General features: G+C 57.9%; 3 protein-coding genes and 1 long non-coding RNA gene across 4 annotated transcripts in view; 2 read left to right on the top strand and 2 right to left on the bottom strand.

Annotated features, from left to right (window-relative positions):
• The window catches only part of MMRN2 (multimerin 2), a 15,976-nt gene extending 4,938 nt beyond the window's left edge, over positions 1-11,038 (bottom strand). Inside the window, exons 1-6 of the mRNA XM_008570319.1 lie at positions 10,875-11,038; positions 2,364-2,492; positions 2,165-2,271; positions 1,995-2,075; positions 1,092-1,262; positions 12-931 (exon numbers count right to left, since the gene is read on the bottom strand). Coding sequence (XP_008568541.1) covers positions 12-931; positions 1,092-1,262; positions 1,995-2,075; positions 2,165-2,271; positions 2,364-2,492; positions 10,875-11,038 — 1,572 coding nt within the window. The remainder of the gene's footprint in view (positions 1-11; positions 932-1,091; positions 1,263-1,994; positions 2,076-2,164; positions 2,272-2,363; positions 2,493-10,874) is intronic.
• A 933-nt stretch (positions 11,039-11,971) lies between these two features.
• SNCG (synuclein, gamma (breast cancer-specific protein 1)) lies at positions 11,972-17,057 on the top strand. Its single transcript, XM_008570305.1, has 5 exons — positions 11,972-12,261; positions 13,043-13,084; positions 13,350-13,477; positions 16,405-16,476; positions 16,763-17,057. The coding sequence occupies exons 1-5, from the start codon at positions 12,141-12,143 to the stop codon at positions 16,781-16,783; spliced, it is 384 nt and encodes a 127-aa protein (XP_008568527.1). The 5' UTR covers positions 11,972-12,140; the 3' UTR covers positions 16,784-17,057.
• Positions 17,058-19,516: 2,459 nt separating this feature from the next.
• On the bottom strand, positions 19,517-20,501 carry LOC103588590. The gene is made up of 2 exons (XR_550326.1): positions 20,432-20,501; positions 19,517-20,140 (listed from the first exon to the last, which is right to left on the bottom strand). It is a non-coding gene; the product is annotated as an uncharacterized LOC103588590 (long non-coding RNA).
• A 619-nt stretch (positions 20,502-21,120) lies between these two features.
• On the top strand, positions 21,121-23,218 carry ADIRF (adipogenesis regulatory factor). Its single transcript, XM_008570303.1, has 3 exons — positions 21,121-21,248; positions 22,748-22,810; positions 23,013-23,218. The coding sequence occupies exons 1-3, from the start codon at positions 21,188-21,190 to the stop codon at positions 23,117-23,119; spliced, it is 231 nt and encodes a 76-aa protein (XP_008568525.1). The 5' UTR covers positions 21,121-21,187; the 3' UTR covers positions 23,120-23,218.
• The last annotated feature ends 3,959 nt before the right edge of the window (positions 23,219-27,177 follow it).

Raw genomic sequence — 27,177 nt, 5'->3', positions numbered from 1 at the left:
CTGGGCGGGGCAGCCGGCGCCGCCGCCGCCCGCTCGCCCTGCGCCTCCTGCGCGTCCACGGCGCCGCTCGGGGCCCGCACGGAGGAGCCGTCCCTGTTGCCCTCCCGGAGGCAGCTGCAGTCCTTGACGTATTTGATGAGGTCGGCGTGGCCGCCCTGCAGGTGCTGGAGCGTCAGGTTGAGCTCCAGGAGCTGCCTCTTCACCTCCTGCTCGTTCTCCTCCGTGATCAGTGACTTCTCCATCAGGATCACCCGCAGCTCCCGGAGCGCCGTGTGGTTCACCTGCAGCTCCTCTACCTGCCGCTCCACCTTGCTGATCTGATCGAAAGTCTCGTCCGATTCGGAGTACAGCTCCTGGATCTCATCCACGTGCCGGGCCAGGGTGGCCCTCATGTCCTTGAGGGTGCTCTGCAGCTCCTCCTCCCTGCGGCCCGAGGCCACGTGCAGCGCAGAGAGGTTCCTCTGCAGCTGGCCCAGCCTGGCCTGCAGGCTCTCCGGCTCTGGCCTTGCACCAGCCCCTGCTGCCACCAGGCTGCCATTGGTCCCCAGTGCCTCCTGAGCCTTGTGCAGCTGCTTCAACTTGGTGTCCACATGGGCCTGGACCTCAGACAGGGAGTGGTGCAGGGCAAGTTGCTGGGCGTGGAGGCGGTCGTCCACGTCCCGCTGCAGCTGGCCCACTCTCTGGGCGTTCTCCTGGACCTTGGCCTCAAATTTGGCACCCAGCTCCTGGAAGTCAGCCCTGGCCACGGTGCTTTCCTGGACTTGCTTGATGGCCTGGCGGTTGACCTCCACATCAAGAGACAGGTTTCGTATGGCCTGGAAGAGGCTGTGCAGGCTTTCGTTGATGCTCCTCCAGATGGGGCTGAAATGGACCTCCTGGAAGGCACCCATGTGCAGCGACAGCATTTGCTCCGAGGATTTGCCCAGAAGCTCTGTAACAGACATGTTTCTACACAAGCCCTGCAGTAGCCGACAACCCCCCTCCCCCCGGCGGGGACCAGCGGGGTCCTCAGAGGTCTGTGCCTTCCTGCCTCCCTCCCCCCCTTCCCCTTGAGGTGACCAGGCTCTTCCCCCCCGTCTTCTGCCACTCACCACGCTCTGTTTGGTTTGCCTCCATCGCCATCTCCGTCACAGCTGTGAAGTTTAGTAACAGGCCTGGGAGGCTGTCTGCCATCTGGTGAACGTCGTTCTGGAGATCTCCCAGCAGACGTTCCTGCTGTCCCTGTCGCGCCTCAACCTCGTTGATCTCTGCAGGCAGGTGGCCTGAATACACATCAGACATAAGTGTCTGGGGCTAACTCCCCAGGCCCGGGCAGATCATGAGGTACAGAGAAGGAGAGTTGGGGGCTGGGAGTGGGGGGTGAGTGCTGACGTCCTTTGAGCAGGAGCTTAGAAGACTTCAGCCCCAGAAGGGCAAACGTGTGCCCAGACGGCCCTCGGCCGCCCTCCCACACCCACAACAGACACCGCATGCCTCCCTCCTCAGCACTGGACGTGGCCGCACAACACCATTCCCAGCAGCCCTGGTCGACCCACAGGAGGTCACCATGTGATGAAACTCATTTGCCATCTCAACTGTGGACCCAGCCTTGAAAGGCCTCACAAATGGTGTCTCTTGGTGGGTCTCCTGTGCTGTCTCAAGGACTAGGAACAGCATGACTTCCTGGCCCCAGTTTGGGCTATGAGGAAGGGTGGGGAGGCTTCTTCCAGGCATGGGAGCTTGTGTGGCTCAAGGGGCAAGGGACGTGCCCAATGAATCAGTCCTTCCCAGAAGATGGGTCAAGGAGAAGGAGGGAGTGCCCAGGCAGCAGGCAGGCAGCTGGCAGCCCTGTGAACCTGGCCCACTGGGGGAAGGTGGTGCAGGGCCGCAGTGGGGCCCTTGCAGGTTCTAGCAGCGAGGTTTTCCTGAAATGGCACTGTACTACCGGAGGAGGAAGGGCCGGACACATGGGCTCTGCCCGCTGCCCTGCTGCACCTTCCAGGAAAGCAACACACCAGGTTCCAAGCTGACTGGCCAGTCCCAAGGCTCCCGGTGGCCATCACTTGGATCTGCAGGCTCAGGGATTGCTGTGGGGGCTGCGGAAGAAAGCATTGGATGTTGACCCCAGAGGTTAGAGGAGCTACAGACCTCTGGGATCCGAGGTTAAGGGGAGAGGGAGTCCTACCGTGGTGTTGGCAGTCAGGGCCCCCAAAGCCTGGACAGCACCTCCAGGCCATGGAGGTCAGCACCTTCTGCTTGACTTGGTACACCGGCTTCTGGGCCATGCGGTACCTGGCAGCGGGGAAAGCCAGCTCAGTAACTCCAAGGTGAGCCCACGCACACCACATGGGGCCTGGGTGAATGGCCCACCCTGCCCCACTCACATGACTTTGACTTTCTGGCATTCCAGAGCCCCCTGTGGACATGGCTGCTGCGAGTGGACAAGGAATTTCTCCATTTTGCAAGCGGCTACGAAGGTGACCAGCCTGGACTTCTGGTAGGGGCACCAGTTACTGGAAAACAAGCCAGAAGAGAGCATTACTGAGCCACACCCGGGCCCCCCAATGACCCCTTCTAGAGGACAACAGGGGGCACTGTTGCAGAGGGCCCGCCCCTGCCTCCTGCCCCACCCAGTGCTGGGGTTCTGGAATCAGTTCTCCCGAAAAGGCAGCACTCTGCAGTATGTGTCCCTGGACTCCAGAGTAGATGCGCCACAGTCCCCACCTGCAAGGAGGGACTGCTCCACCGCCTTCTGGAGCATCTCCCACACCAGCACAGAGAGGCGGAGGAGCCCCGCAAATCACACAGCAGAGTTTCACTGCTTCTCCTGGTGCCAGGGAGGCAGCGCGGTGCAGCTGGGACTGGAGAGTCCTGGGTTCAAATCCTTCACGCTTCCTGCCTGTGTGACCTTGAGCGAGGCACTTGGGGAGTGTCTGTTTCCCCACCTATGCGGTGGAGACCGTAATGCCCTCCTCCAAGTGAGCGAGCGAGTACAAGCGCCTGGCTCCTGACCACTGCTCTGTGAATGCTGCCCACTGCCCTGTTCTGGCTGCCCTGGCAGCCTGCCCATTACTACTCATGACTTTCCTCGCCGGAGACCCCACCGTGGCGAGGACACCTGCTCCATTGGGCCATTATGGAAATACACTTTTGAACAGTCACTGTAGGGGAAGGAAGGCAGCTGGGGGAGCAGCCACCACACCAACATCCTACAGGGTGGTTTGGGAGTCACACTCAGCATCCTGACACCTAGGAGGTAGCCCCTCCATCTTGCCCATCACCAGCATGTGCTGATGGAGCCCCAGCTCACTGACCCAGTGGCTGGCTCCATGGAGTGAGTGGAAGGGGTCAGAGGGCCCTTCCCCCAGCAGTCAGCTCCCAGAGCAAAGCTCTCTGAGAGATGCAAGTGGCAATGACTACAGCCCAGTTCAGCTTAGCACCTCTTGGGGCCAGGTGCCAGGCTCAAGTGAGCACAGCATTCAGAGTGCGGAGATGGAGAGGCAGACCTTCCCTCGGGGTCCCAAGGGAGAGCAGCCGATCTCAGAAAGGGCGCTAGGATCTGCAGAGGCTTTCAGAAGGAGGAGATAATCGGGCTGTGTCTTAAAGGAGAGCATCAGATGAGGCACCAGGAGCTGTGACAGAGGCAAGTGGCAGGGGGAGGGGCTGCAGAGGGGAGGAGAGGGCTGCGCAGGTGTCAGTGCCAGCCAATGAGCTGGACTGTGTACTGAGGGCATGGGGAGTCATGGAGGGGTTTCAGCAGGGAAATGATATGAAGGAGCCACCTGGCTCCTGGGTGCAGAAAGGACAGGAGGGGTAAGACATAGGTGGCTGTTTTAGGGGTCTGGGTGGGAGATGATGGCAGCTTGGATGGGGCAACGGTGGATATAGGAGAAGTGGGCACGTCTGTGAGATATTAGAGGCAATGTTCAGGGCCATGGTGATGGAGCAGCTCTTGGTGCTGGGATTTTATTCTCAGGAGCTGGACTTTGTCCTGGGACCATCAGGCACTGTCAGGGATACAGCTGGAGAGGGCTGGGGGGAAGGTTGAGGGGGCTCGAGTGATCACATCCATTTTGAGTGCTGAGATCCCCAGCCTGCTCTTCTACTTGGCTCCCAGGCTTTACCCTATTGGCAGGAGACTGGAACAGCTTCTCAGGAAAATGACCCATCCCAAGAAGAAAAGACCCCAAAATGCTGACATCAGGGGTTCCCCCATTGAAATAGCCCAGCCAGAGCATTCTCTAACAACATAGATCAGAAAGTCCCATCTGTACGCCCCAGCTCCCAAGCAGCTTCTCAATCTCCTTCTCTTAAGTGAGCAGACGGCCAAGATGATCCCTGAGAAAAGCCGCTATTACAGAAGACGTCAAAATGGGCAGACAGGAAAAGTCAACCTGGAGAAAACCAAGACTGCGGGGAGAAGAGAACGTCCCCCAAACTTGCACTAATAGTCCCAGATTGGTGAGAGAAGTTACTGCATCCACGAAACAAGAACAGGAAGCTAAAAAAGGGGGGGGGGGTAGGGGAGAACATTCAGAGAACATAAAAGAACTTTTAGAAATCCAAAACCTAACAGTAGAAATGAACAAAAATTTTAATAGAAATGTTAGAGGGTAAAGTTTAAAACACTTCCCTAAAAGAAGAGCAGAAAGATAAAAATAGGAGGAAGACTGGAAAAATAAAGGACCAGTCCTGGAAATCCAACATGCAAATAATTAATTCCAGAGAGAGAGTACAGAGGGAGGAAATCATCGATGAAAAAAATCAAAAACAGGGCCGGCCCAGTGGCACACTGCTACAGTGCGCCGCTTGGGAGTGTGGCGGCGCTCCCGCCGAGGGTTCGGATCCCACATACAGACCGGCCGCTCACTGGCTGAGTGAGGTGCGGGAGCAGCACCGAAGGTTGCGATCCTGTTGCCGGTCCCGGTCCGGTACGGGCGCGACACTGAGGGTTGCAATCCGTTGCCAATCACGAAAAAAGACAAAAAAGGAAAAAAAAAAAAATCAAAAACATATGCCAGGAGGAAAGGACTTGAATTTCTAGATTCAAAAGGCCCACCAGTTACCTGCAATATGGTGAAAATAAGCTCACGTCAAAGCACATCATCATGAAAGTTTAGAACTCTGGGAACAAAGATGCTTCCCAAGAGAAAAACCGAGACACACACACACACACACACGTCAGTCATTGGACTGGCCTTGAACCTCTCGACAGCAGTACTGGAAACTAGAACACAATGAAAATTGCGTTCAAAACACTGAAAGAAAATTCAGCTTCCCTTACCAGCCAGCCACACGCGCGCACGCGCGCGCACATACACACACACTATATATATGTATGTATATATGTGTAAAATTTCCAATCTGGAATCCTATACCCAGCTTAACTATCAACATGAGGGGCACAGAATAAGCAACTTTCTAACAAGTCATGTTCCGAAACATGTGCCTGCCAGCTACCCCTCATCCGAGCAGTAGTTTGAAATCTCGCCTGTGTGTCAAAACCATCGTGTGGCACTTTAAAGAGTCACTGGTCTCCATTTAAAGGAGACTCCCTGAAGTTGGGGCCTGAGCATCAGCATTTGGGTCATTTTGAGGTGCAGCCAGGACTGAGTACCACGGTGCTGGAGGGCTGCTCCACCAAACCACGAGAGAAAAGCAGGAAAGAGAAAGAGTGGAATTAGGAAACAGGCGGGGTGGCGGGAGAGTGCCACCAGGACAACGAGGTGCTGTGGGTACAGAAGGCACGGTCCAGCCTGGGGTGCCACCAGGGGCTCTGGGAGCCGTGCATGGTGCTGAGAGCAGATGTGGACAGCTGGCTGAGAGTCTGGAATGGAGTTAGTCACGAAGACACAGAAAACTAAGCAAAAGAAGAAAACAAGACAATTGGTTTTACTCCAGGGAAAACCAAAAGTGTGCAGGGGGAAAGAAAAGATCCGTAGTTTATTTCAAAGCTCAACTCTAAGTAGCATACATAGTCACATGAATGTAAACACTCATGATGACAACATGTGAGGACGGCGGGTGTGTGTGCACTGCACCCACACGTTCGCTTTGGGTTGGGGCACGGGGTGGGAATCAGAGCTGAATCACAGAAAATGCTGTCTCCCAAGAAGCAGCGATATAAGCATGTTATTTAGAGATACAGAGGTAAATGCTAAAAGAATCACCTAAAGAGTTGAACGTCATTGCCTTTCGGGACCAGAGGGAACTGAGGCTTCTGATTGTCTCAACAAACCTCATAGAATTTGTTGATGGTAACCCCTGGGTCAGCAAACTTTTTCTCTAAAGGAAAAGACAGTAAATATTTTACATAATTTGCAGGGCCCCATTGCAAAATAAAAAGTTGGGGCCACTTGCTCAAAACTTATTAAGAATTTCAAGATGGCCTTTCAGAGTGCAGGGCCGTGCGTGTGATTGCACAGGTCACGTGCCCACAGTGCTGGCCCCGGTTTTTGGCTCTCCAAGCCATATGACCTCTATCACATCTACTCAACTCTGCCACTGTAGCACAAAAGCAGTCACTGACAATATGTGAATAAATGAGCCTGGCTGTGTTCCAATAAAACTTTATTAACAAAAACAGTTGGTAGGCCAGATTTGGCCCCTGGCTGTAGTTTTCTGACCCCTGCCTATGGGTATGTATAACTAATAAAAATGAAGCTTAAAAAAATAAATAAAGTCATTTCTGTCAGGAAGAGAAAGTGCAGCTGAACAGGCAAGAACATTCTGGAAGACAACAGCAAAGGAGGAGTTTCTCTTCTATCAAGACCAACTCCATAGCCAGGTAATGAGAAACTGAGGCGAAGGTACAGTGTTTGACAAACTAGTCAGTGGGAACAGAGATCAGGAAGAGACTCGTACGTGCCCAAAGGACTAGTGAATGGTAAAAGGGGGGGCATCAAAATGAGGGAGGAAGGAAGGAATGTTCACCCTGTGCCGAAAGGTGGACTGTGAGAGTGCTGCACCCAGAGCTGGGGACCATGGGTAAGATGCCTGCCTACCTGCACAGACCCGTCTGGGCCCCGTGGGAATTCCTGGGCGTGGGCTCAGTCCTAGGGAAAAGTATCTCTCTAAACCAGTGGTTCTCAAGAGGGGACAGAGGGGACTTCCCCACGTATACAGTCATGCGTTGTTTAAGACTGGGATAAGTTCTAAGAAATGTGTCATTAGGTGATTTCGTTGTTGTTGGAACTCCAGAGTGGACTACCCAAATCTAGATGTTACAGCCTACGACACACCTCGGCTATGTGGTGTAGCCAATATGGTCTTACGGGAACACCATAGCATGTGTTCCGTCATTGACTGAAACATTACTATATGGCATATGACTGTATTTTGCAATGTCTAGGGACATTTATGGTTGTCACAACTGGGTGGTGGGTGGAGGCCAGGGATGCTGCTCAACACCCTACAAGGCAGGACAGCCCCTGCCCCCCACAGCAAGGAATCGTCCAGTCCAAAATGTCCATAGGGCCTCCCTAAACAAAGTTCCACTCCTCAAACACCCTCGGGCCTGATGCAGAGGGCCCCGCAGTCCTGTGCCACAGCACGCCTGGCCTGGTGCAGCCTGCCAGGAGTGACCGGGACTTTCCACCTCGAGCTCCTGGAACTGTAGGCTCTGCCGCCCCCTTCCTGCCTGGGAACTTTCTCTTCTGACCTGACGGACCTTGGGCTCCAGCAGCCACTGTTCTCCCTGCCCACGCTCCCCACCCTTGGCAGTCGCTCCCTTGGCACAGTGCAGGCTGCTGGCCCAGAAGCCCTGGGAACATTCCTGACCTTTGCTTTGGTTTCCTCCAGCTCCTGGCAGCTCCCTTCCCGGCCCCACTTGCTGAGGAGCCCATTGTCCTCACTGTCACTCTGTCTCAGGCCTGTGCTCTCTTTGCACCCTCCCTTGGGGAGCCCTCCTGGGTGCCCTCACCTCCCAACGGTCTACTGAGGGGCGGGTGCCAGCCCAGAGTGAGGGCGGGGATCCCACAGCCAGGTTCGTGCCTGCCCTTGGCCCCAACCTGATGCCGCGGCCCAGAATCTGCCTCTAAATGGGAGCTGGGAGGCCTGGGCTCTCCTCCCCTCCGCCTCCCTGGACTCAGGGTGACCTTGAGCAAGGCCCTCCTCCCAGTCCTAGAAATGTGGAGAAGCTGTGTCTCTGGGGTCACAGAGAGGGGGTGTGGGGAAGGTGGACAGAGTCTTTGGGGGGCAGGGGCTGGTAGCCGAGCATCCTGCATAATGGATGTGCCGCAGCTGCTGCTGCCACCAGAGCACTTAAGTGCCTCTTAATCAGCCAGTAAAACCCACCTCCAACAGGGCCTCAAGTCTTCCTGGGGATGGAGAGTGTGTTCTCAGCAGCTTTGCTTTCTGAGGCCCCGAATCCATTAACGTGTCCATCCCAGGGGAGAAACTCGCAGGGCTCTGTCTGAGCCAGGAAGGGGCCATGGCGGAGAAACCTGAGGCCCACACGGAGGCCAGCCCAGAGCTGGGGTTCCCTGAGTATGGGTTTGGGAGCCTCAGCTCTGGCCAGTGGGGACTCTTCCCTGTTCATGCTCAGGGCCTGGGCCCCACCCTGCTCCTGTGTGACCTTCAGCAATATGCTGGACTCCCCGGGGCTGCAAGCTCCCAGCTGCAAAAATCTCAAACGCATCTTGTGCAAGGGTCAGGAGAAGCCTGATGCTGGTGATCGGGGCCAGCCAGGGTCAGGAGAAGCCTGATGCTGGTGATCGGGAGTGTGGGGGAGCCGCATCCCCCACACTCCCACCCCCGTTGGGGGGCAGGACAGAGACACCTTATTTGCAACCCAACGAATGTAGGCCACTGCTCCGACCCGTCACTTAGGAGCTCCGTGGCCCGGGGTTGCATCCCCACCCACCTGAGCTGTCATGACAATGTGGGAGATGGGACTCCTTGCCCGGGGCTCAGTATGGTCCCCACCACAGACCCAGTCCCACTGGAGCAGCAAGTCCTGGATCTGAGGAGCTCACATTCCACATACCCTCAGCTAAGCCAGGGGACACAAAAAGAGACTCTTCCTCCTCATGGTGGCCAAACACTGACCTCACTGCTCCCTGGGCCCTGCCTTGCAGATACCCAGGGACCTAGGACATAGTTAACCCCTTCCCTCCTCCACCACGGGACCTGGCAGTCTGGGGACACAGGGCATCAGGTACTGAGCTACTCTGCTCAAGAGTCTCCTTCCAAAGGGTCTCATCGGGGTCTGTGTCCAGGGCCTGCTCTGGCCCGGGGTCCAGAAGTGGGCATGAGGGGCAAATGCAGGGCGGGAGGCCTGGCTCTGGACCCTGCTGCCAGAGCGTGAGGTGTCCCTTTCACCCTCCCTTCCCCTGCTGCCGGAGGGGGACTGGAGCAGCGTTTCCGCCTCCTTGGTCACAGGCCTGTGGGAAGCAACCAGCCCAGGAAGCTGCAGAGCGTTTCCTTCCTTTCCCACCAGCCCCTCCAGACGCCCCTACAACTTGTGCTTGGCCTGTGGAGACCGCAGCTTCTGCAGTTGTGGGAGGAGACCCAGCAGACAGGGGAAGCCAGGCTTGGGATGCCTGGCCAGTCCTGGGCCAGAAGCCCTGGTGCACACAACTGCTCACGCTGAGACCACCCAGGGAACAGCCGAGGGACCTGCTGGGCAGCCCGTCAGCAGTCCATAGGCCCTCGATCCCGGGGGATCCCTAGCAGAACGCTGTTGCTGGGAGTGGCTCCCTCCGCCTTCCTATCCACTAAGGTCCCCTTGTCCTCCCCTTCATCAAAGGCAGGAAGGGGGCCCAGAGACTCATGCAGGGAGCTAATGGCTTTAGAGAGGGAAGGCTTGGTCCTTGGTCCTGAAATCAGAGCTGCGTGGCTGGATCCCCCCCTGCCCCGCCCCCCAGCCAGAACGGGAAGCAGGGACGGGTCCTGCTGAGGGCTGATGGGCACTTGCTTATTCTAGTCCTCTTGCCTCTCCTGGTCTAATCTGTTTTCGGGAGAATGACCACCAGCATTCACCTGATCTGAGGCTGTCCCAGGCAGATTCATCCTGTGAGCCAATGCGACAGGGACTTCATACATCCAAATGGGAGACTCTGGGTGGATGTAGGCTGCTCCCACCCCCCACCTTCCAAATCCACATAGATGCCCTCAACCAATGAAGTCTGTTGTGCGTGGGTGAGGGGCCGGTGGGGGTGCGGGTGGGAGCACCTGGGGCCGGGCTGTCTCTGAGTGCTGCAGTCAGAGCAAGGGTCAGGTGTGATCTCTGGAGTCGGACTTAGATCCTGTTCCAGTTCTCCTTAGCTATGTGACCTTGGGCAAGCTGCTCAGCGTCTCTGAGCCTCAGATGACTCTTCTGTCAATGGGACTGTTGGGGGGATTAACAGAGATAACACTTGGCAAGGTGCCTGGCCCAGGAAACGGCACCTGCTGCTATAATTATGAGGTGGTTGGAGAGGAGGCTCCAGGACCACCTCAGACCCAGAGGGGAGACCCACAGGAGGGTCCCTGGCATGTTGGAAAATGGCATACAGGGTCCATTTGCAAGATCGTCCCACCCATTCCCAGAGGAGCACCAAGGCCAAGCTTGCTGCCTCCTTTGTGCTCTGGAGAACAAGGTGCCCTCTCTGCTAACTGCTCAGCACTCAGGTCCAGGCTCCCTGGGCACTCAGATCAGAATCCCCTCCCCAGGAGCACCTGTCCTCAATGGCTTAGGCTGGGCCAGCCTTGCTGGGGCTCAGCTTTCAGAATTGATTTTCTTCAAAGAACAGGAGCCAAGGCCAGCACAGCTGGGAATGTCTAGAACTACAGTCCTCAGCCCCTGATGCCGGATGGTTGGTGGTGGGAGCTGCTCCCCACCTGCCCAAGCCACAGGCTGAGCTGGGGCTCACATCCTGCACCGTGAACCCGGCCAAGGTCCAGGCCCTCCTTACCGTCTGACAGGGTCCCTGCCGGTGTCCTCAGCCTCTGTCCTCCCGACCCCAGGCAGCCTGGAGCCGTGTGGGTCTGGGAACCTGGTACTGGGGAACTGGGCCCAGGCTCCCAGCAGGCCCCAGCCAAGGAGCCCCCCAAGGCCAAGCAGCAGGGTCAGGATCATCTTGGTCACGGCACAGGCTCAGGCTGGGCTCGGCTTAGGCTCAGCCTCGACAAGTGACTCCAGAAACTGCCAGTGACGTGGTCTCCAAGTTAAATCTCAGAAGGAAAAGAAAATACAGGGACAACAAAGAGAGGAAGTGGCCTGGGCTGGCCCTCCCGGTGGGTCTTGTCCGGCCCCCACCCCCTTGCCTGGCTCCACAGGCCACCAACCATGCTGGCTGGTTCCTATGCCCCGGGAGGACTTGGTTGAGGGACAGTGGGGGTGGGGAGACACAGGGGTGGCCCCACCAAACCTGCTCCCTGGGAGTCAGGAGAAGCCTCGAGGTAGGGCTGCAGGAAGTGGCTGGGTCCGTCTCAAGTGACCTGCTGCCCTTCCATGCTGCTGGCCAGGAAATGGGCAGCACGGCGTGCCTCCTCAGCACCTTTCACCAGTGGGCTGTGGGAGCCAGTACGTGGGTGGAGGCTCAGAGAAAGAAAAGAGCTATCCTGGGGTCACATAGCATGTGGGCATAGGGCAGGGCACGGGGAAGCCCGTGTGTCCAGTGCCCCAAGCTCCTCCAACTGGTTTTGCAAGAGCCCAGGGTTCAGGGCATCCAGGATGCTGGTGTGTAGCTGAGCAGCCCAGAACAGTCTGGAAGGTTGGCCACTCACCTGACAGGCCTGCATGGCCCTGACCCCTGCCCTAGCTGGGATGCTGGGGGCACTGGTGGAGGCACCTCCCCTCTCTGCGCCTGTATCCCCAGGTATAGCACAGACACCACAGCCCCAGGGCCAGAGAGCACCAGTCTGGGCCTCCCCGTGGGTGGGCAGCGCAGTGTGGGGATGAGGGGCAGTGATGGACTGGGATGTGTCCAGCCTCCCTGGACCCCCCTGGAGGACAGGCGGGCAGGAGGGAGCCAGCAGAGCCTCCCGCTGCTGCCCTGCCCCCGCTGGCGGGGCTCCAGCTGGCTGCCGCCGCATCAATATTTCATAGCGTCAGTGAGAGGCAGGGAGGGCGGCCGCTGCGGCAGCACTTGCGCCAGCTCAGCCCGCAGCTCACGGCGAAGCGACAGCCAGGCCAGGCTCCGTCCCTGCCACCGCAGCCCAGCAGCCTGCCCTCCAGCATGGACGTCTTCAAGAAGGGCTTCTCCATCGCCAAGGAGGGCGTGGTGGGCGCCGTGGAGAAGACCAAGCAGGGGGTGACAGAAGCAGCTGAGAAGACCAAGGAGGGGGTCATGTATGTGGGTGAGTCAGGGCATGGCAGGGTGGGGCAGGGAGGGGCAGCAAGGTGGCTGGAGCATGGATGCCCCGTCATCTGCAGCCCGACCTTACTACCCAGTCGTAGGGAGGCATCTCGGGAGGGGGTGAGGCCCTGGCTGTTGAGGTGGGGTCTCCAGGCCCCGGAGCATCCACAGTCCCCTGCACACACCAGTGCATGTTGGCCTCTGGCCGCCTCAAGACCCCAGGGGTCTCTGGGACAGAACAGCAAGAGGGGCACTCAGACATCAGACACGGCCAACCATGTATGTGTGCACTCACAAAGGCGTGCACAACACACCCCAGGGTCCCCGGAGCCTGGAGACCCCAAAGCTGTGAGCAGCCTGGTGCTCAGGCGGGCTCCCTGCCCCCGCCACACTGGAGCTGCTGTGGACAGCAGCCAGGCCACGGGTCCCCGCCCTGCCCAGGAGAAAAGGTGGGCTGGGAGGTGAGACCCAGGCTCAGTGTCCCGTCCGCCCCGTTCTCCTTGGGTCCCTCCGAGGAGGAGGAGGAGGTTAAGCTGATGACTCAGCACTCATCTGCCCTGTCCTGCTGCTTCCGAGGCCCTATGTCCCTATCTCAGGCCTGTTTGTCCCCCATCCTGTCCTGTCCCCTTCCCATCCACCCCCTTCTTCCAGACACAGCCGGAAGCGTCCCTTTGAAGGGGCTGCCAGCCCCCAAACACCGTCCTTGCCCTCAGCTGACCCCACAGTTGTCCCTCCAATACCAGGAGGATGGGCCTGGGCTGACACCTCCGTTTCCTCCCCAGGAGCCAAGACCAAGGAGGGTGTTGTGCAGAGCGTGACCTCAGGTGAGGAGCCCCAGGGCCAGGGGACAAGGGGACTGGGAGCATGAGCCCACAGTCCTCCCTTACCCCCAAATGGGGTCCCAAGCCCTACAAGGACCCAGAGGCTAGGCCAGGGTGGGCCTCCTGTTTACCCCCATCAGTGTCAGAGCTGTCCTCGAGTCAGAAAGGGGACAGCTGAGGGTCCCAGCAGAGCCCTGGGAAGGGGCTGCTGCGTCCTGACTTGGACAAGCCTGCCCGGTGGGAAGGGTCAGCCAGCGTCCTCCCACAGTGGCTGAGAAGACCAAGGAGCAGGCCAACGCCGTGAGCGAGGCCGTGGTCAGCAGCGTCAACACCGTGGCCGTCAAGACCGTGGAGGAGGCAGAGAACATCGCGGTCACTGCCGGGGTGGTGCGCAAGGTGAGCCGGGCTCTCGGACCTGTCCCATCCTCTCCCCTGGGCCCACAGAGGCCAGCTGCAGAGCAGGCAGGACAGGCAAACACACAGGAAACAAAGACTTGCAGGGGACAACGGATCCAACATCCACCGTGCGCCGGGGGGCGTGTGTGTGTGTATGCTTGTGTCTGGTGCTTTCACACCCATTCACGTCTGGAATCCTCACAACCACCCCTGCGAGGGGGAGTCTGGGGCCCATTTTATAGACAAGGAAAATGAGGCTTGAAACCACGCCCCTCGATGGCTGTCAGCATTTAGGAGGTATCACATTGTATAAGCGAAAACAGAAGCCCCACATGGTAACAGACGGTGGACAACAGGCTGGAGTCACCACTCACCCACCCAGTGTCCGGCTTCCCTCCAGGGGCCTGGCCTGGTCTGGCTGGGCTGCTGCCCCTCCAAGGAGCAGCAGGAAAGCAGCGCCCCCTGGCGATGGAAAAGCGGTAAGGCTTCTGACCCACCCTACGCCGCTGCGTGTGTGCTGAACGCGAGTGTGCCTGCGTGTGTGTGAGAATCCATGTGTGGGTGTGCACATGCATGAGTGTGCATGTGCGAGTATGTGTGTGTGCTTGTGCATGTGTGAGGATGCATGTGCGTGTATGTGTGTGGGTGTGCATGTGCATGAGTGTGCATGTGTGAGTATGCAAGTGAGTGTGTGGATGTGCATTGCATGAGTGTGCATATGTGTTAATGTGCATGCGTATGAGTGTGTATTGTCGGTGTGTATTACGTGAGTGTGGGTGTGCATATGCGTGATTGTGCACGTGTGGGTGTACTTTACATGAGTGTGCATGTGTGGGGGTGTGCGTGCATTGCGTGAGTGTGCATGTGAGTGTGAACATGTGAGTGAGCATGCGCGTGCTGTGCATGTGTATATGTGTGAGGATACATTGTGCACATGTGCGTGTGTGATTGTGCATATGAGTGTGTGCATGTGTGAGTGTGTATGCATGTGACTCTGCGTGCCTGTGGGTGAGCATGTGTGTACAGATGGCAGCAGAGGGCAAAGGAACAGTGGGGCACTCCCATGGGCCGACGTCAGCTGGATGAGCTGTCCCAGCACCTACCACAGAGAATTTGACATTTATTAGCTCATTTAATCGGCAGAGGGTGTGGAAACTAAGGCCCAGAAAGATTAAGTAACGTGCCCAAGGGCCCATGGCCAGCACTCATGAGCCTGGCATTCCCAGGGGCAGCCCGGACTGAGCCTGTGCTCTGAGAGACTGTGTTGGTGTAGGTCGTGGCAGGGGCTGGGATTCCAACCTGGGGGTAGGGTGTAGGGCTGTCTCCAGCTCCCTTACCTGCTATAGGACGCCCAGGTGGCCAAGTTGAGGTTACAGGCACAGCCTGCACTCAGAATCTCCCTCTGAATGTGAATGGGTGGAAGGGTAGGGGCTGCCCTGCCCCAGCTCTCGGGGCAGCACCGAGGGGCCTGCATCCAGGACCTGCACAGGGTCCCTAGGTCCTTGGAACCGGCAGCTGCTCCCTCTCCTAGTCTCCAGCTCTGTCCCTTCCTAGCTGTCTGACCTTAGGAAGCCACATCACCTCTCTGGGTCTCTGCTACCTCATCTGCAGAATGGGGGTGAGAGTGTCCCACTGGGCTGTGAGAAGGAGGGAAGTGACCCCCTGGAGCAGTTCTGCCTGGCTCGTCGTAAGCGCCCAACAAATGAAGGTGATTTGTCTTTATCATCATCCTCATCACCATCAGTGCGCTAGGCGTAACCCAATGTGCCCAAGGAGGTCCCCTCCCACCAACCACCAGCAACAGAGGCCTGGGGGTAGGCGCCGGGCCTCAGAGCTGGGCACTCCTTGCTGATGCTGGAGGAGGGCTGGGGAGCCCTTGGAGTCTCCCCAAGGGAGACTCACTTCCTGGAGACACCCAGAAACCAGGCGTGAATCACCCCCCAGTGAACCGTAGAGGATGCAGCAGCGTCCACGTGATTGCTCATACCACTGGCCTCACGCGCCGGCCTGGGGCAGCTGGACTAGGCAGGCAGCCACCCACCCTTCGCCTGGACAACCTGGCCTACTCTGGCCCACCCAGTTCTGTGCCCCTTTATGCCCACTCCACCAAGGGGCAGGATGGCTCTGTGATAGCATGGAGGTGGAAGGACCCTGTAGAGGTAGGTGCTGAGACCAGGGTCCAGGCCAATCACCAGTCTGGTCCTACACACCCAGTTGTTGTGACCACTCAGGCAAGTGTCTGGCTGGCCTGGAGTGTAGGGCAACAGGGGACAGGAAGTGGGAGAGAACTGTGTAAGACCTGAGCCCCAAGCCCAACCAGGAGACAGGGAGAGGGACCCATGCTACTGGGGATGGGAGTGGAACTGGAGCAAGCTGGACCTGATGCTGACAAGCCCTGCTGCTTTGGGCTCTGAGGCCTTAAGCTGGACACCTAGATTCCCTGGCCTCAGGGTCCCCGTGTGAACGGTGATGACACACCTCTCCTCCTAGGGCTGTCTGGGGGCTCAGTAGGGCAAAGGTGTGTGCTCATGTGATTTATGAACACTGAGGGTGGGGTCAGGCCTGGGGCTTCAGGGGCTTCTGCCCTGTCCCACCCCACCCCACCCCTACTCCATCCCACCCTATTGGGCTTCCTCATCAAGGAAGCCCAACCAGAGGGTACCCAGGGACTTGGGATCAGCTCGGGGAGAGAAGCTGAGTTCCCAGGTACTTGGCACCCTGGAAGGCCTTGGCATCATCAGGCAGAGCCCCGGCTGTGGGCTCTCACAGTCAGTGTGGCCCCTGCACCTCTGGCCCCTCCCAGCCCGGCAGGGCAATGAGGGGCCTCTACTCATCTTTGAGGCCAGGTAGACGAGGCCCTGGTTGCAGGGCAGCTGGGGGCCTCTGCACCCTCCACATGGTTTCATGTCCACTTTGCTCTCCTGCAGGAGGACTTGGAACCACCTGCCCCTGCACAGGAGGATAAAACAGCCAAGGAGGATGAGGAAGTGGCTGAAGAGGTAAGAGCTGGACTCTAGGGTACAGCATAGGGGGTTCCTGGGTAAGACCCCACCCCCACAGACTCACTTCCTCCCTCCTGGGGTCCCAGAGCCCATAGGGGCCTCCTGACCTTCTACAGCCCCCACAGGGACTGCAGGCAAGCTAACCCTGAGCGTGAGTGTGAGGTCCCCCCATGAATGACTCCTGACGGTGGGGGCCCAGATGACAACCCTCCCCAGCCCACGCAGGGTGGCCACTGGGGGTTGGGGTCCTGGAGCTGTGTGTAAGGGCCACTCTCTCTTCCAGGCCAAGAGTGGAGGAGACTAGAGGGCTGCATGTCAGTAGCGGAGGCCCTGAGGGACACCTGTCTGCCTTGGACCCCACCTCCTCCCAGTACAAGCAGTGCCAGCCCTGGAGAGAGCCCCGCAGCTGCCCACGCTCCCACACCCCGCCTGGCCACCCACAGCCCTGGCCGCCCTGGCTGCCACCACTGCCTTCACCTCCCACCCTCACCCCTTCTGCCCTCTGCACCTTCTCACCCACAGATGCTGCTGTGAATTTTTTTTTTTTTTTTTGAGTCCAAATAAAACTTGAGTCCCCACCCCTGCTGCATTGTCACTGATGAAGAAGCCCCCTGGGTCCTCACAGGATCAGAAGCTGGTTCTGCCTGTTGATGGGACCAGGTAACCTACAGCGACACGCTGGGTATTTCTGGAGCCTATGAGAGCAGGTACTGTCTTCAGGATCACCTCCTCACCCAACCCACCATTGCCTTTAACGTGAAGGAGGCAGCCCTGTCTTTGGCTCCCCCAACAGTCCGCAGGAGCACAGGACTGGATGCCCCTGGGTTTCGAGCTTAAGCTCACACCCGCCTGCTCAGCGTCCCTGGAGGAACCCGCTGTCACCAGGAGGTGAGGATGGGCTCCTCTGCCTTCCATGTGCGTCCTTGGTTCCAGTGTCCTGCAGGGAACCAGGGATACCTAACACCTTTCCTGCAGCAGATGGTAACTTTCAAAGTCTAAACCCACAGTGAGGAAGAGGAATGTCACATCAGGGCACCTCCCTCCTAGCCCTGCCCAGCCTCAAGCTCCCCACTCAGAAGCCTGTCAGGTGTCATTAAAAAGCACAAAAGCTGAAATGCACAAGAGTAAGTCTCACCTTGAGAGAAAACAGCTAAAACTGACATTTGCTGAGTTCCTCCCAGCTGTCGATCCAGCACTGTTCTGAGCACTTTACCTGTGGGGTGGGAGTTGGCACGACCCCAGTTTCTCTGAGAACAAACTCAGGAACAGAGAGGTTAAATAACTTGCCCCAGGGCACACAGCTAAGAAACGCAGGACTGGGAACGGTCCAGGAAGTCTTGTTCCAGAGCCATCCCCCACATTCTACAGGTTCTGAAACAACCCAGGGACCTGGCCGGCCAGTGTCCTACATGAATGGCTGTTTGCACCATGCCCCGGAGTCTTGTTCAGAGTTGGCTGAGCAGGAACCAGGGGTTCCCTGGGGACCCCACCCTCCCCTTGAAACCCAGACAGTTTGGGCTCAGAGCATCTAAGTGACTTGCCCCGGGCCCCCAGTCCTGGGTGTCAGAGCCAGGGCTTGAGTCCACACACAACTCCAGATCCTGCCCTGTCCACGCAGCTTCCCCATCCAGCCTCTGTGGTGCACAGCAGAGGTGAAGGGCAGCCCAGGGGGCTGAAAGCCCAGTCAAGCACAGCTGAGCTGGGCTGTATCCTGGTGGGCTGGCCACCAGTGTCCCTGCTGAGGAGGAAGAAAGGAGCAGGGGACTGCTGGTCCCCGTCCCTGGAAGCGGCTCAGGGCAGTCAGGGGTGTTCCTGCTCCCTGGCCCAGACATAGGCACAGCAGGCCTGCGCATGCCCCAGGAGACAGCCACCGGGGCCTGGGTGTGCCTAAGAGCTCTTTGGGCTGTATAAGAAAGCAAGGAGGGGCAAGGCTGGCTCAGGTGACTGAGGGTGGAGGCCGAAGGCACCTAGACCCAGCCCCTGGCCCCCCTCCAGTGCTCTCTGCCTCTGCTGAAGGAGCCCAGAAAGGTCCCTGCTGCTGTCCCCCAACCCCAGATACATACTCAGGGCTATTCCTGGACTCAGATGCCAAACACGGAGTTCTGCGGTTCCAGGAAGCCCCTTCCGTCCCCACGGGCACCTGCAGTGCTCTTTGCTTTTAGAGCCCCTGCCATGTGCTCTGGCTTGTGAGGCGGCTCCAAAGTTGCTGGAGAAGTGATGCTCTCTCTTTATGCCATTCCTGGTCTGAGAAGGCCCGGCACCCTGCCCCTCTTGCAGGGCCCTCTGCTGAGTCTGGGCACCCTCTGGCCCATTTAATCCTCACAAAAACACTTTGGGGAAATTCTGTTAGTGTTCCCTCCCATCAAGGATGGGGACACTGAGGCTCAGAAAGATGAAGGGACTTGCCCCAGGGGTATTTGAAGCCAAGAGGTCTGACTCCATTGTCTGCTGCTTTGGGGCCATTCTGAGCCGTCTGTACCATCGCCTGCTTGGACCAGCCCTTCCTGCCTCGTGCGTGCCCATAGGGCCTGGTGCCAAATAGCGCCAGCAGTAAACCAACTAGAATGGTGTCAAAAGCCTTTCTGGCTAAGGGGACAGTGCTACTGGTGGGATTTCATGCGAGCTGACAGGGCTGTGGCAGGGGCTGGGCTGGGCTCCCCGGAGTCCCCAGAGATTCAGTCAGGCCACTCCCCACAGAGCCTTTGCGCCCAGGGCAGGGACAGGCTCTGGGCCAGGAGGGGCGGGGCTGGGCAGGGCTGGGCGGTGGCTTTGTTTATCTGGGCCCGTGCTACCTCCCTTACCCCACCTAATCTCAAAGCCTGCTCCTTCCTCTTGCCCAGGGTTGACATCTCTATTAATCCATACCCAGCGTGCATGCATGCACACGTGCGCGTGCATGTGTATGCACTTCCAGATGCCCCATGCAAGGGGCTGACCCTCCCTGCTAGAAGCATGGCATGAGCCAGAGCAGCAGGAGTAGGGGCCAAGGAAAAACTTTACCCCTGAAGGTTCACTAAAAATCACTGACAGGTGCAGATTAACACGAAGAAAAGGCATTACAATTCTAATTTAACCTGCATAGCATGGGGGAATCACAGAATGGCTGCCCGGTAACCCAGTGGGGTGCAGAAACTTATATACCCCTCTTCATAGGGAAAGGGAAGATGGGGGGCATACAAGAGATTTTTAGGGGACACAATGGGCCCGGAGAACATACAATGGCCTGGGACAAAATCTATTTGGCCCACAGAGCAGACAATGACTGGTAAATGATTCTCTTTAAAACACTAAATGTGTCAAAAGTCTGTCCAGGAGTGACAAAATTCTGTCCAGGTGTGTTGACATACTTTAGTCTTTCTTTCCATGATAAGACTTAAGTTCATTTAGACTCAGGGAAAGGACCAGAAGTAACTATCTTCAGTGGGTCAGGACTTCAGGCAGATGAGGGAGCAGTCTCTTCCTGTGCTTTGCAGAGTGACAGAGGATTGAGAGACAGGAGGAGGGGAGGTCAGAGAGACCTTGAGGCTTCTTCTTTATTCCAGCATGTCAAAGCACCATATTTTGGGGTAACAGCCTCTCAGCCCCAACACAGGCCTGGGTGGCAGGGGCTTCCCACAGCTCCAGAATAGGTGAGACTCCAACAGAGATGTAAGAGACAGCCCTGAAGAGGAGAGGGTCCCAATGAATGACCAGGAGACACAGATGGGGTGGTGGCCTCCTAGCTCCGAATGCCAACTCTGGAGTAGGAGAGTGCCTGGTGGGGTGGGGCCCGACCCATGTCCCCTTGAGTACCAAGGGGTTGCTCAAAGGTCATTTTGCTGTCCCTGGGATCCTGGCTCCTCCACTCAGGCACAGGTTCCTAACAACCCCTCCTAGCACCCTCAGGTTATCCACAAGCCCCACATGCCCTGCCCCAGGAAAGGTGACCTGTGTGACCCAGGCATATTCCTACCCTCCTGAGCTGTGCTTCCTGCCCAAGTTGTCCGGCTTTTGGGACCAGTGGTGAGTTCTTTGTCCAGTGGCCGGCAGGCAGAAGGTCAGGCTGCAGTGCTGAGCTGGGTATGGGGGTGGAAGGGAGAGTGTTGGGGGGTCCTCGGGGCTGCCAGGGCCCTAGGGTTTACATCCCACCAATGCAGATTGGAGTCCCTGCCATGTGAGTTTCGGTGAGACTTAACTCACTCTCTGTCTGCCTCAGTTTCCTCCTATAAGCCGATGCTATTAATAATAACACCCAATTCAGGAGGTGATGGTAAAGATTATACAAGAGACTTAAAGCGTTAGGGCAGCTCCTGGCACAAGATAAATGCTCAATAAAATGATGCTGCTATCATTAACGTCAACTCCAGCCTTTTTAGTTCGCGACCTGGCGCTGACCCCATGCTCACCAATGGGCGACCCCAGGATCGGGCCGACCAGATCGGGGGAGGCGTATGCTCCCCTCTCCTGCCCCCGGCTTTTCTCTGGACCCCTGACCCAGCTGCTCTTTAGACCCTGGTTCGGGCCGTCCCCCCCACCCCCACCCCACCGCGGCCCGCCTGAGGCCAAGAGCCCGTCTGCCCGGGACCGCCCCGCGCCCCCTCCCCTCCGCGGGGCGGGCCAGCCCTGGGGTGCCTTAAAAACCCGATCTGGCTCTCACGTCGCCGCCTCCGTGAGCAGGATCCAACCTCGCTGCAGCAGCCCTTGACGACCCCGCAGACGCCCCGCAGCCATGGCCAGCAAGGGCTTGCAGGACCTGAAGCAACAGGTGGAGGGAGCCGCCCAGGGAGCGGGTGAGGACAGAGCGCGACCCGGGCACAGGGAGGGGCACCGCCTGGACACAGGCGGGCGGGGGCCGCGGGTCTGCGCAGCCCGCAGGTCGGCAGACGGGCGGCTCGGGCCCTGGTATGGAGGGGCGGGCAGGACGCCCACCCTGATCAGCAGCGGGATGATGTCCCGGGGAGGTGGCGGAACAGCGGTGCTCCGGCGGGGAGCGGCCCCACCCGGGCCTTCAGAGGAGGTCCGCGGGAGCGCGCGCTGCGCCACCGACCTCCCCCGCCCGGGCCTGAGCGCACAGCACCGGATGAGATGGGCACGGCTGCTCCAGACTCTACTGGGCTGTTTTGAAACCCGCTCCTTCCCGTGCCTCCTTCCCCCAAATAATTTCCTTACTTTTAAGTCCTCACCGGGCAGGGCAGGTCCCAGGCTCAGTTTCTCCACCTCCAGCTCTCTCCTTACTCCGGAGGCTACACAGCTGGGGGTGGCCGGTAGGGGATATGAGGAGACTCCCTGGCTCACCAGGTTAGTTCTTCTAGCACCCAACCCAGGCTTCCTTGGGACTTCAGTCCTGCCCCAATCGAGACAACTCCTTTCTTCATCAGTGCCCCAGGGAAAGCCCACAGTTCTCCCTTTGAGACTAAAGTGCTACCAAGAAGCCTCTGTCAACAGAACCCTTCCTTCTGGGCCTCACTTTTTCCTTGTGAGCTGGGTGCAAAGGCTCCTTCTCTGTAGCTTTCGGATGGGCTATGTCAGACAAGACCCCAGGGGCCTCTGGGAGTGTACCCAGGACCTACCAGCCCACTCCTTTCCTCTGCCCCCACCCCCCACAAGGATGGCATGTGAATAAGGCAGGCCCGTTCCTGTTCAGCAGAAAGGATGATTCAGATCTCTGCAGGCTGCAGCCACCCGTCAGCCCACCCAGCAAGCTAGCCCACCTGAGCCCTCGGAACCACGTTCACCACAGGCAGAAACTTTGGTCCAGAGAAGATGGCCTGGCTTTGGGAGTTTCACCTCCTTTTTGCGCTTCATCTCCTTATGCTTTAAGCTGCCTGCCCATGCAGGCATTGGCATTCATGCTGTCTGCACTGTGGGGTGTGCTGCAGAAGGGAGGAGGTTGTAAGAATGCCTGGCAAAAGTAGAGGCCCCAGGGCCAGGTGCACTAAAGCTGGGAATTCAGGCATCTGGGTCAGGCCTCTAGGGGAGAAGTTGTTAAAGGGGGCAGGGGTCTTCCTGGACCATGCCCAGCAGCAGCCACAGCTCAGATGCCAGCTCCAGACCAGCCCTGCCTTCCTTCCCTGTCGAACATTCTCAGCAACCCTGGAGATGCAGAGAAGTAGGCCAGAGGGCAGGAGCCCAGAGCTGTAAATAAAGAAGAACACCCCAGAGACATGGAAAGGGCTCCTTGGGCCTTTAGGACAGACTACTCTGAAAAACAGGTGGGGGGCAGCAGTGGTGGAGTCTCTGTGGTCAGGGTGCCTCAGCTGGGGCTAAAGGCCACCTCTTTCTGTTCCAGTGACAGCAGCCGGAGCAGCAGCTCAGCAAGTCGTGGATCAGGCCACAGAGGCCGGGCAGAAAGGTCTGGTGGGGCTGGAGGGGAGGCAGGGCGGGCAGCCTCAGCACACCCCCCACCATGCCCCAGCCCTGGCACACCCCGTCCTCTGCAGGCCTCTCTGCCCACAATGCCCCAAGGCAGGCTTCCTAGGGAAGGAGGCTGGCCAGGCTAACCCCGCATGGTGCGGGTTCCCTACCCTTACCTACCCTCTCCCTTCCTTCCCCAGCCATGGATGAAGTGGCCAAGACCACCCAGGAAACCATCGACAAGACTGCTAACCAGGCCTCTGAGGCCTTCTCGGGTTTTGGGAAAAAATACGGCCTCCTGAAATGACAGGAGGGAGACATGGGTGACTCCCACAGACCCTGGCCCTGAGCTCTGATCAGTGGCCACCTCCTCAGTCTGCCCCCTCATTAAAACTCATGTACCCACTGTGTGTCCACTTCATGCCTCCCCCCAAGCTGGGCCCAGGTCTCCAGCAAGCGGAAACCCCGACGACTGTTCAGGAACCTGTTTCCCACCCTCTCAGCCGCGTATCCAGACGCTAGCTTGTAAGAAGCCCAACCCCATTTAGGTACGTGCCCCCCCTACTCGGGAGCCAGCGCCCCCATTCCAAACTCACCCCACCCCGCTCCAGGAACACGGCCCCTCCTACGAAGGGGCACTGGCTCCCCAGATCCTCGGGGGGCTCAGCTCTGGGCGGGGGCGGGGGGCTGTCAGGGCTGAGGCCTCGGGAACTTCTCCCCGCGAGCTGCGCCAGGAGGCTGGGCGCGGGGCGGTGGGCGAAGGAGGACCTCGGGCGGCGGGAGGTTGTGGGGGCGACGCGGCGTCGAGGAGCCGGGCTTCCGGCCCTCCCCACCCGGCCCGCAGGGCGTCGGCGCGCCGACCCCACCCGGCGGTGAGTCACCGCGCAGGGCCGGCCGCGGTGCTTTGTAGAGCTGGGCGCCGCCGGGAGGCGGGACCCCGCCGGGCACGCCCCCTGGGGAGGGGCTCCGGGCGCACGAGGCCGCGCACGTGGGCCTGGCGCGCACGTGGGCCTGCCTCGCGGGGAGTGAGCCGTGTGCGCACGCGTGCGGAGGGCCCCACCTATAAGCGCACTTTCCCTGCGCGGGAGGGAGCCGGGCGCGCCCCCGAGGGACTAGGGCTCCTCAAACCTGATTCTCTCCCATCCCCCCGCACGTGTCCACGCACGCGATCCCGGTCCTGGGTACGCCCTGCTGATGGTGACTCACCCTCGCCACAGGATGAGGCCCAGCCCCAGCACCCGGCGCTGGCTGCCGCGGCCCTCCTGTCCCCCACTTCTGCTCCGTGGCTCCCTCCGCCCGCAGCGCTGTCCTCGTGCGCAGCGCACACCGCGGCTTTCCGCGGCAACTCAAAAATATTGACGACACGACACTTGCCAGTTCTGGGGAGATGAAGAGGAGAAGCGGCGTCCTTCCTTCGCAAGCTGACTCGAAGCCGGCTGCCCCGAGGCCTTCCCCGGCCTGTCCCCAGGGGGCAGTGTGCCCTCCCCGGCCCAGGTCTCCCTGTGGCCGAGGCTCTGCGCAGGAGGCCTTGCCCTTCCCCTGTCTGAGATCCCTCCCTGCGGGGAGCACATCTCCCGCGCTCATCCCGGGGCCGCGCCCGACTGCACGCTCGGGTCCCCCAAAGAAGGCCTCCCCACGTCTGCAAAATGAGCCAAGGGTGTTCCCTCAGGCCCAAAGGGAAGGTCCTTGAAGAGACCCCTGGGGCAGTCTGGGCACTTCATGCATTTTCGGACTCCCCGCCCCCAGGAGCGGGGACCAGGGTCAGGAGAGACGGCCTCGGGCTGGATGGGGGAGCCCCAACGTGATTCTGTTGTGCACCTATCCCCTGTGTGGTTCTCCCGGGTGACTGCTTAGGTGCGGGTGTGTGCCCAGCTCTCACCTGGGCAGGAGAGGCCAGGTTGATGGCCGGGAGGCTTCCAAGAAAGAATTTTTGTTTTAAAATTAAAAAATAAAAAGACGACAAGGCAGTTCTAGTCTTTGACTGGATATTTTTGTGGCTGGAAATGATCCCTAGACGCCGGAGGAACAGGCCAACTTGCTGATTAGGGCACAGCAGAAATATAGGAAGAACCCGCTCCGGGGACCTGCCGCCGCCACACCTCCCTGTGAACGAATGCATTTCCTCATGGGGCTGCTGAAAATTAGGTTTTCGGTTGCAAATCAAAGCCTGGGTCGTCCGGATGTTTCCCCTGCCTCCTCTCACAACACCCCTCCCCTCTGCCCTCAGCCACGGTGACTTTTCAGGTCCCTCCCCATCAGCTCCAGCTCTCCTCCGGGGCTTCACACGTGCTGCTTTCCTACTTGGAATGGTCTCCTTAAGCCATCCTTCCCTCGCTGGCTCCTGCTGATCCATCCTTCAGGTCTCAGCTCCCTTGAGCTCGCCCACACACATTCACAATGGGGGGTGTCACCGTGACACGTTCTCGCACCCCCTGTAGTCCTTTTCACAGTTATGATGAATTAATCCGAGTGCTTCTCTGTGATGGTTGTTCCCGGGCCTGCAATGAATCCCTTTTTACTTAGGAGCGCACGCCCAGTGCCTAGCATGGTGCTATCAAAGGACAGAATTACGACAAATTCAGTTAAAGAGCTCGACTGGCTTTATTGCGATTCTAGAGTCGAACAATACATTCCATAAAACAGAATATAAGTGTTCCAATGAACTGAGCAAAAGAGGTTGGTTTTTTATTGTTGTTAGCAGCTGGCGGGTATAAAAGAGGATGTTTTGATAGAAAAAGGCTGAAGAATGGGCCGGCCTGTGGCTCACTCGGTAGAGTGCGGTGTTGATAACACCAAGGCCACGGGTTCGGATCCCATATATGGGATGGCCGGTTTGCTCACTGGCTGAGCGTGGTGCTGACAACACCAAGCCAAGGGTTGAGATCCCCTTACTGGTCATCCTTTAAAAAAAAAAAAAAAAGAAAAGGGCTGAAGAAAGCAAAAACAAAGAACAAAAAGTGGACTGGTCATTTCAAAGTTACTTTCCTTGTAAGGTGGGGACAGGAAGACAGACAATAGAAAAATAACCAATTAGTTAACATCAGGTTACTTCAGGCTATTTTGTTTAAGGATTAAAGCAGAGGGAACTTCATTATCATCCTATTGAATATTTAATAAACTGGCCTGTTAAGGACATTGGCTGTTATCTCCCTCTCCTGATTTCTGAGAACGTCAGATAATTACTTAGTTTTATTTTGGTGACTGGAAATTTGGCAGGGGTGACTCCATTTTCGTTTTCAGTTTGATCGGTTGGGGCCTAGTGCAGGAATTTAGTCCAAAATGATGCCCTCCTGGGGCTGGCTGGACAGCTTAGCTGGTTAGAGCTAAGTGTTAATAGCACCAGAGTCAAGGGTTTGGATCCCCTTACCAGCCAGCCACTAAAAAAAAAAAAAAACTGCTGTAATTTTAATAGTGCTCAGGCAACACTGGCTATAATGAATGCATGAATGGCCATTTTCTGTTCTCCTAGTGGATGATAGTGAGTCTTCACATTTTCAGATTCTTCATGATGCCATCTCTTCATGCAGTCCCCTCCACACTGCCCCCAGCCCGGTAGAGTTGGCACTCCCATGGCACTGTGCAAATACCTGTTCCTGTGTGCCTCAATTTGCCCAACACTGTGAGCCCTGGAGGGTAGGGCCAGGTGGGACTTGTCTTTTGCCCCATGTCTGGGACGCAGAGGGCACAAAGCCAGGGGGAGCCCTGGAGCCTATATGTGCCCAGGCCTGTCTCCACCTAGGTTCATGAAATGAGTTGAGACCAGACTGCTTGACGGGTAGAGGGCTGTGGTCACTACACCTGTTGGGTCTCAATCAAGTCTCTAAAGATGAATTCTTCCATTAGCAATTGCCCAAATAATTCCTAATTCTCCAAATCCCAGTTCCCCATCTAGCCAAACACAAAGTCGCAAACATCACATTTTGGTTCTTCTCTTACAAACGACTGCTTTTGCTGGTGAACTGTGCTCCCTCTGCATAGGGCTCCACCCTTTTGCAATCAGTAGGATGAGCCTTCTTTGTATTTATCTCTGTACTTTTTTTTTTGGCAGCTGGCCAGTACAGGAATCCAAACCCTTGACCTTGGTGTTATAACGCTATACTCTTAACCAACTGAGCCAGCAGGGCCAGCCCTGTCTCTACACTCATACTGATGCTGAAGTATCTACTACTTAATTTCTCAGCTTTGACTCCCATCAGATTCATATGAGGCAAGGGGCAGATTTTTCTTTCACCTCCTCTCCTTCTCTCCCTCTTTTTCTGTTAGTTGTCTCGTCTCTGCTTTGTCAGCACCACGCCCAGCCAGTGAGCGAACCGGCCATCCCTATATGGGATCCGAACCCGTGGCCTTGGTGTTATCAGCACCGCA

This window comes from Galeopterus variegatus, unplaced genomic scaffold (assembly GCF_000696425.1).
Source record: "Galeopterus variegatus unplaced genomic scaffold, G_variegatus-3.0.2 Scaffold590, whole genome shotgun sequence".
Lineage (NCBI taxonomy): Eukaryota > Metazoa > Chordata > Mammalia > Dermoptera > Cynocephalidae > Galeopterus > Galeopterus variegatus.
The sequence above is the reverse complement of the archived record's forward strand: the minus strand, read 5'-3'. Positions and strand labels throughout refer to the sequence as shown.

Bases quoted from the DNA above. Each gene is read 5' to 3' on its own strand.
- SNCG (XM_008570305.1), top strand. From the start codon at position 12,141: ATGGACGTCTTCAAGAAGGGCTTCTCCATCGCCAAGGAGGGCGTGGTG. The intron at 13,085-13,349 runs GTGAGGAGCCCC...GTCCTCCCACAG, and splicing joins TGTGCAGAGCGTGACCTCAG to TGGCTGAGAAGACCAAGGAG. The intron at 16,477-16,762 runs GTAAGAGCTGGA...TCTCTCTTCCAG, and splicing joins ATGAGGAAGTGGCTGAAGAG to GCCAAGAGTGGAGGAGACTA.
- ADIRF (XM_008570303.1), top strand. From the start codon at position 21,188: ATGGCCAGCAAGGGCTTGCAGGACCTGAAGCAACAGGTGGAGGGAGCC. The intron at 21,249-22,747 runs GTGAGGACAGAG...TTTCTGTTCCAG, and splicing joins GGGAGCCGCCCAGGGAGCGG to TGACAGCAGCCGGAGCAGCA. The intron at 22,811-23,012 runs GTCTGGTGGGGC...TTCCTTCCCCAG, and splicing joins CACAGAGGCCGGGCAGAAAG to CCATGGATGAAGTGGCCAAG.